The sequence below is a fragment of the Rana temporaria genome, chromosome 4 (genome assembly GCF_905171775.1).
Source record: "Rana temporaria chromosome 4, aRanTem1.1, whole genome shotgun sequence".
Lineage (NCBI taxonomy): Eukaryota > Metazoa > Chordata > Amphibia > Anura > Ranidae > Rana > Rana temporaria.
Window position 1 is genome coordinate 274,367,381 of NC_053492.1, and position 8,956 is coordinate 274,376,336.

Sequence of the window (8,956 nt, forward strand, 5' to 3'; positions counted from 1 at the left end):
ACCTAGGTGATACAAAGCATATAAGGTGGACATGCCCAAAGGTCAAATGATTGTGGATAAGGGTCTACAACATGGTCAATTCGGTGCTACACATACATTAACAAAAAGAACCTTGGGAGGCGCTTCTACACAAAAACGATAGAAGGCGCTACCAAACGAGAGCATGCTCTTGTGACCCATATACACTTGACCACAAAACAGACTATTGCAAAAGTGTGGAAGACAAAGTGAAAAGTCGGATACACAGTAGTGAATGAGAAATTCCTACGTCCCTGCAGCCTTGCTTGGATTACTTTCCATCAACACGACCGCTTACGTGCTTTCTGAAACTTTAATCTGTAACAGCATGTTAATATCTCTGTAGCGAGCCTCCGGGACAGGGACAGCCTCCTCCCCTTCCACCCCCCCCCCTTTTTTCCCTTTCCGTTATTTTTTCATCTCTCTCTCTGCTGATCCTCTCCACCTCGGAATTGGCCTATAGCCTACTAGCAAGAGTGGTACCTCCTTATTGGTCCCATGGACGATTACATTGTCTTCAGGTCTATGGTTTTCCCCTTTTTGGACTAGAAGCTTATAACAATCTCAAGCATGGCTCTATTTTTGACCACCTTACAAATTTATGTTGCCTAGTTATTTTTTTATTTTTACATAATTGCTTAAAAAGGTTGTAAAGGTTAGTTTTTTATTTTCTAAATAGGCTCCTTTAAGCTAGTGCATTGTTGATTGACTTACCTTTTCCTTTGATTTCCCTAGTAAATGTATTTTTTCTTTGTCTGAATTTCTCACTTCCTGTTTCTCCTCAGTAAGCTTTCCACCATCATCCAAGCCATTCAGGTGGGGGTTTAGTCAGCGTGCTCGCCCCCTCCCTTGGGACTACATCCCTGCGAGGAGCGTTTCACTGCAGGAATGTAGTCCCAAGGGAGGGGGCGAGCACGCTGACTAACCCCCAGCCAGAATGGCTCAGATGATGGTGGCAAGCTTACAGGAAGTGAGAATATCAGACAAAGAAAAAAAAACATTTAGAAGGGAAATGGAAGGAAAAGGTAAGTGAACCAACAATGCACTAGCTTAAAGGAACCAATTTAGAATATAAAACACAAACCTTTACAACCCCTTTAATGGTCAATATTTGCGCAGAGAAATTCATTTTGAATCTGTACCCTTTTTCGTATAATCTGTGTGTCAATGCCTATGTTTCTTATTGTTTCTAATAAAGTTCAAGTGAAAGAAATGTTGGCAACTATGAATGGGGGCACAGACAGCAATAAAAAGACAGGTATTCTAATTACGCTCCACTCTATCCAAAACTAAAAAAACGTTTTACCTTTAGCTGTACTTTAAGGTAAGAACGATTTCTCCATAAAAGGGTGAAGAGGTCCATCACCTTAAAGTGGTGTTCCATCCAAAAAAAAAAAAAAAACAGCAGCTACACATACTGCAATTGCTGGCTTTTAATGCACACTTACCTGTCCTGGAGTCCAGCGATGTCAGCACCCACAGCTGATGTTTCCATCAGCTGTTGGGTGCTGCCACCGCCATTGCGGGTAAGGGTACCCGGCAGTGTAGCCTTTTGGCTTCACCACGGGAACACTACTGCGCATGCGCGAGGCCCGCTCCTCTCACCTACTGGCCTGGAGGCCGGGGGAGGGAGCCAGGCGCTGACGTCACGGGCCATGGCCCGGACTTCCAGGAGTGGGAAAGGATACCTGTCAAAGTTCCACTTTTGGGTGGAACTCTGCTTTAAGACACTAGCAAACAAATAGGAACTCCCGTACTTGAGTAGGGTAATAGGGGAGGTGACCAGAGTGTGTGTCCCCAAAAGCCAGGGAAGCACAGCGGGTTAGCACTTCTTCCTTGCAGCACTGGGGTTCATAGTTTAAATCCTGGTCGGGACACTCCCTGCATAGATTTTGCATGTTACCCATGTGCTTTTGTGGGCATTCTCTCAGTACCCGGTTCCCTTTAAAACTCCAATAACATGCTTGTAAATTAATTGGCTCCTGTCAAAAATTGGCCCCAGTATGATTTTTCCAAGATGGCTGCCTCATCATTTGCCTTAACAGCAGATAATGTGCTTTGATTCCCCAGAGAGAATAGTGCAATAGAAATATAAATTCATTATAGATCAACAGTTAAGGGTTCAGAAGTATTTAGCTTTAGTAGTTTGAGAAGGGTATACTTTTTTTAAATGAGAACCATAATCAAGCTATTCCCTCCCACAGTGCTCTGGGGCATGTGTGCTGGGACCAGCAAGATTTTGCCCATTCACGGCAGACCTTCGGCCATTGGTGCATCAGCCAGCATGTATGATGTGACACATGGCTTTATGTCATAGGCAGAAAGATATTCTAGCAATACAATAAAGCTTAATCTTAAGTTTTTTTACCCAGCTTTGGCAACACTGATTGTCTGCTGCTCCATTGCCTCATGGATACTGGTACGGTCATGCTCCTTGATACTGTTGAATTCATCAATGCAGCACAAACCTCCATCTGCCAAGACCAGTGCACCAGCCTCCAGATTCCACTCGCCAGAGTCTTTCACTGCGGTAACAGTCAGTCCTACAACAGAGAGATTTCATAAATGCCAGATATTTAAACATGACCCCAACTAGATATGAACACACTGGTCCTGATCTACCCGATTACACTCTCATGAGATTAGGCAGGCAACATCTGTGAAAGGTTTTCTTTAAAGACACGTTGCAATTTTTAATGTTGCATTATATTTGTAGAAAATGCATATTTTTAAAGAAAAAATACAATAAACTGAATTTAGTGCACTCAAACTAAATAGAATATCCAATTTTTTGGTATAATATAAAAAATGGGGTTGCAGACTTAAAATACAGTGCACCCCTGAAAAAAGTACCAAAACTTTTTAATAGGGGACACGTTAAAAGCCTTTACAACTTTTTCATTTAGAGTTAACCATATAGTATGGCCCTAGAATTATTGAACTTAGACATGCAATCGCTGTTTACATACATGTGTGGGACTTACACGTGTATTTGCATTTGCATACATGTGCGGGGAAGGGGCACAATTCATTGTTTACACATTTAATTTTTTCCCCCATTTGATTTTTCAAGGTGGCCAACAAGCTCCCTATGTGATAGCATGGGCAGGTGACAGATGCTCTTTATGGAGACATCATGGGTCAGACCCTCAATGTTTCCTATGCCCTCCAATGCAGCTAATTAAGCACCGATAGTGCTTCTCACTACTGTAAAAGTGATCGGGCGGCTCTACAGTCTGTCCTTTCCCCGAACAGCTGGAAAAAATGCCTAGATCTCGTTTTACCACCACACGAATGCAACCTGCCTCTGATTAGATGTGAGAACACCAGTGGGGATTTTCGTGATTAGCTCTGAGAGGCAGCCCAATTAAAGCAATAGGAGGCTGCCAGTTCTTGCAGCCAATAGTGGCTACTTGCATATAAACTCTCATGCAGTGATCACATGCAAGTTTTTGTCCCTAGACACAGGCAGTCAGCTTTTTCTTTTCATGTTCTTTCTTTACAATTGTATTTATTTTCATTTAGTGAAATATTAAGGGCCTAAACAGACCTCTGTCTCAATTTTCAGACAGAAAGGACAAAGTCCTAAACCTCCATCTTTGTAGCCTCAGCTGCACAGAGTGAATGGACAGTAGAGAAGCTCTGCACAGTCTCAATGTGGATTTACAAATGGAAGCATAGTAAACACAGTTTACTATCCTTCAGTTATGAATGAACATGGCGAGTGAGTGATCAGTGCTGATCACTCACTATGTTCATTCAGAAAAATAAGGGGCTGGTAAATTACATATTTAACAGTTCATTCCTCTGCTTTCCATCCTGAAATGATCCCCTGCAGCAGCTGGCAAGAGAAAGTGGAGGGGAAGTCAGCAGTGACAAGGAGGGGACCAAGGGAGCATACGGGGGTCACAGGCAGCAGGAGGAAGACAAGAGGGGCAGCAGGGATTTGCTGGAACTGATTCCCTGACTTTTCCTGCAGCAGCAGCTGAATGCCAGCGGGAGGGAGAGGAGGAGAAACTGGCTTTAAAGTGGTTTTAAAGGCAGAAGATTATTAGTAATGCATTAAGATAAAAACAAACTTCTGTGTGTAGCAGCCCCCCCCCCCCAGTCCCCTCTAATACTAACTTGAGCCCCATCTCTATCCAGCGATGACCACGAGTGCCTCGACTATCCGGTACTCTCCCTCCTGATTAGTTTAGATACAGCAGCGATGCCATTGGCTCCTGCTGTTGTAAAAGTCTGTTAGCCAATCAGGAGAGAGGGGGCAAGACCAAATCACAGCTCCATATCTGAATGGACACACAGAGCAGCGTCTCGGATACCCCTATAGCTGCTTGCTTGCTGTGGGGGTACTCAACATGAGGGAAAAGCCAGGAGCATTGACGAGGGGCTGAGGAGGATCCAGATTGCTCTGTGCAAATCCATTACACACAGAAGGGAAGTATAACATGTTTATTAAATAAAACAAGACTTTAGTATGACTATTGCTTCTGCAAGTGGAAAATACAGGGGATAAGTTCCAGTAAATGGCCCGAGGACAGCAAATGAGGTTAAAGGTCACGAAGGTGTAATTTAAAAAGCAGACACTGGTGTAGTGATCTCAGAAACATTATAGAATATCGATATGCAATCAAAATCTGCCACAAGCATGATAATTTCAGCAAACACCATTTGCCTGTCTTACAGGTTTGATAGTTCCTGCTGCATTTCCCTAGTTGTATTCTTACATGACAAGAAAATAGCATTCATTTACAAACAGGAGAACATTTTTGTATGTTGATACATTGCAACAAAAGCATGTATGGAAAATGGGTACAGAATAAATGTGTATTTCACAGTACACTGTCCAAGGTGTAGTCTTTATGGTAATGCTTCTGACATGTGGGTGTACACAGAATTGTCACACAATTATAGTCCCAACCTAGGTTTGGTGAGTGTAATCTTACTGTCGTGCCCATTTTTACTAAAACGGCAGGGGAACCAACTATCTCAGGAGTTGCTTTCATTTTTAATTCTGGGTTACTTCACACCACTTTGGTAACATGCAACAATGCCTGTTACATTCACTGGTGTGCTGTTGTGCCTTTCATTATGAATGGCACCCCACTGCCCCTCAGAAATGCACATGCCCTGAAATGGAGTGCAGCACAATGCATGGTGTCCGATGTACCGCAGTAACATGAAGCCTGCCCCATTATCACAGGCATTGCTGTGCGTTTCAGCCCATTCATTCTGAAAGTGCTGTTTGACGCTAACGCAATGTGTGTTGCATCACACTTTGTTATGATGTAAATGGTCCCTTTGGCTTTCATCATCTTTACCAGGCTGCTGTGCTTGCAAAATTAATAGAATCACATGTGACAATATATTCTCAACATCTCAAAATCAGAACTAAAATGCAGGCCAGTTTGTTTAGTGGTGTGTAGCCACTCTCCATAATAATCTAGCTACCCACACTGCAACATGAGAGTGAGACTGCACAACACAGATGTGACCAATGCCTGTACTCCCATTAGAATTACACATGAATAGCCTCCTAAATCGGTCTAGAGTTCATCAACCACCCCATGGACCTGGCTACTGAAGGAAAGTAAAATCGGTTTAAAAAATACAAATTAAGCTAGAAAATATATCCAGTTTTTTGAAGACATCGCTGTTAGCAACCCACCCCCAAAAAAACCATAAAACATAAAAAAACAAACAAACAAACAAAAAAAACAGACATTCATTTACCACAAGTACAGAAGTTTCTAATCTGCTTTTTCACATAAAAGCTTCTGTGTATAATGAGATAGACATACGATTGTAATAGCATTGTGATGTGTCAAGGCATGTAAAATGCGGTAACTCCAAGATCATGCATAATATTTTGGGTGTGGCAGTTGTCATTAAAAGTTAAAAACAAAGAGTTAAATGAGTCACAAGGACACTTAATGACACAGTCTCTAAATAAAAAAAAAGAAGAAGAAAACTGTACATGCTTGTGTTAAACAAGCACATGCAATCAAATAATACTTTAAGGATCAGTCCATTCAAAACTGATATTTTAGAATGCAGCAGATAAAGGCGAGCTAAGCCACCCAACAACTTCTTACAATTCTCAAGAGCTATATTGATGAGTTCTCTGCACTTGAGTTCCTGGGTCTTATGACGTCCTTCCATGATCACGTCTGCTGCAGCACATCCTCTTATGATCACGCCTGCTGCAGCACACACTGTGATCGATCTGTACTCAGGACACAGCTAATCACAGATCGGGGTAAAGAGCCAATCAACGATGGTTTTTGGCATTTCTTTCCTCGCGCTGACAGCATGAGGAGAGGAGAGCTGATAACCGGCTTCTGTGACAAGGGGACATCTACACTGATAATCAAGGCACTGTATTTTTTTGGTTTATTTAGCAAAAAATAAAAAACCCAGTGGTGATTAAATACTACTAAAAGAAAGCTCTATTTGTGTGAAAAAAAAATATAAACATTTTATATGGGTACAGTGTTTCCCAACTGCACAATTGTCATTCAAAACGTGACAGTGCTGAAAGCTGATAATTGGCCTGGGAGGGAAGGGGGTAAGAGTGCCCAGTAGGCAATCAAAGTATAACTAAAGGCCAAACTTTTAAAAGGCAAAAATATACTAAGGTAATCTTAATGCTCACAAACATAGTATATCACCCAATTTTTGTGTTTAAAAAAAATTAAAAACTTCTGCTGCCAGAGCAGGTTTTTGCATACATTTAACCGCTTGCCGACCGGCTCACGCCGGTATATGTTGTCAGAATGGCACGTGCCTTTAAGATGCGGCATTGTGCCTGCCGCAAGCTCCGTGAGTGTGATTGCGGGTCCCATGGACTCTATGTCTACATCCGCGGGGATATCCGCGATAGTCTCACGGAGAGGAAGAATGAGGAAATGCTGATGTAAACAAGCATTTCTCCATTCTTCCTAGTAACAGGACACTGATCACAGCTACCAAAAATATGTAGACAAATACGTATCACCCTAAACTGAGGAATATATATATATATATGTTTTTTTTTGGGGGGGGGGATATTTTTTATAGCAAACAGTAAAAAATATTGCGTTTTTTTTTCTTCAAAATTGTCTCATTGTTTATAGCGCAAAAAATAAAAACTGCAGGTGGTGATCAAATACCAAAAGAAAGCTCTATTTGTGGGGGAAAAGGGACGCCAATTTTGTTTGGAAGCCACATCGCAAGACCGCGCATTTGTCCGTTAAAGCGACGCAGTGCCGAATCGCAAAAAGTGCCAGCCAAATGGTCAGGGGCTGAAGTGGTCAAAGAAAATAATTTTAAAATAAAATAAAATTACGCATAACCCTCAAATATTATATCGTTTTTGAGAGCAGACACCCTAGAAAATAAACGGGAGTAAAAAAAAAATACACTCCAGTTATTTTTAGGGCACACAAAAGTAATACATTACCCAATTTGTTGTCAAAATATAAAAGATGAGGTTGTGTTGACTAAATAGATACCCAACATGTCAAACTTCAAAATTGCGTGCACCTTTAAAACAGTGACAAACTTTGGTGTGCTATATTTTCCATTTACGATGCTTTAAAATCCCCTGCAGGTCATCAGTTTGGTGTTAACCATGAATAATGGGCATTGCATTATTGCCCTCACTCTGGTGTGTGCGGGTGATATCCACTTAACCACTTCCCCACCGCTCCATAGACAAAAGACGTCTACAGAGCGGAGTTATTCGGGGGACGTCCTCCCAGAATGCTTCACTCGCGCGCCCCCTGCGGCGCACTCCCAGAAGCATCTGTGAGCGCCGGGTCTAGAAGACCCGGCGCATCACAGATCGCGGTAAATCGCCGCTGATAGCGGCGGTTTACCACGTGATCGCTCCGTCAAATGACGGAGCGATCACTTGTAAACAAACCGGCGTCATGTAATGACGCCGGTTTCTCCCTCTCCTCTCTGTACCGATCGGTACAGTGTGAGAGGAGAGGGGGGAGAGCGGCAGCAGCAGCAGCTGCTGTGGGATGGATCTGTGACAAATGCAGTCACAGATCCATCCCTCCCTCCCTGTGCAATACTCTGCAATAAATAACACCCCTACTCTGCAATACCCCCCACACTCTGCAATACCCCCCACATTCTGCAATACTCCCCACACACTGCAATACCCCCCACACACTGCAATACCACCAAAACTCTGCAATACCCCCCACACTCTGCAATACCCCCCACACTCTGCAATACCCCCCACACTCTGCAATACCCCCCACACTCTGCAATACCCCCCACACTCTGCAATACCCCCCACACTCTGCAATACCCCCCACACTCTGCAATACCCCCCACACACTGCAATACCCCCCATACTCTGCAATACCACCCACACTCTGCAATACCCCCCACACTCTGCAATACCACCCACACTCTGCAATACCCCCCACACTCTGCAATACCCCCCACACTCTGCAATACCCCCCACATTCTGCAATACCCCCCACACTCTGCAATACCCCCCACACACTGCAATACCCCCCATACTCTGCAATACCACCCACACTCTGCAATACCCCCCACACTCTGCAATACCCCCCACATTCTGCAATACCCCCCACACACTGCAATACCCCCCATACTCTGCAATACCACCCACACTCTGCAATACCCCCCATACTCTGCAATACCCCCCATACTCTGCAATACCCCCCACACTCTGCAATACCCCCCATACTCTGCAATACCCCCCATACTCTGCAATACCCCCCATGCTCCGCAATACCTGCTAATATGACAGAAACAAGAATTTTATTTTTTATTTTTACAGAATTTTCAGTGTTTTTTCTTTTATAGCGCAAAAAATAAAAACCGCAGAGGTGATCAAATACCACCAAAAGAAAGCTCTATTTGTGGGAAAAAAAATGACAAAAATTTCAGATGGGCACAATGTTGTATGACT

At 43.2% G+C, this 8,956-nt stretch overlaps 1 protein-coding gene across 3 annotated transcripts in view; it reads right to left on the reverse strand.

Moving 5' to 3' along the window:
• Nucleotides 1-8,956, reverse strand: part of MCM9 (minichromosome maintenance 9 homologous recombination repair factor) — a 113,914-nt gene that overhangs the window by 24,870 nt on the left and 80,088 nt on the right. For all 3 annotated transcript variants that reach the window (XM_040350317.1, XM_040350315.1, XM_040350316.1), the window contains one exon: nt 2,387-2,561. In XM_040350317.1, the coding sequence (XP_040206251.1) occupies nt 2,387-2,561 (175 nt within the window). The remainder of the gene's footprint in view (nt 1-2,386; nt 2,562-8,956) is intronic.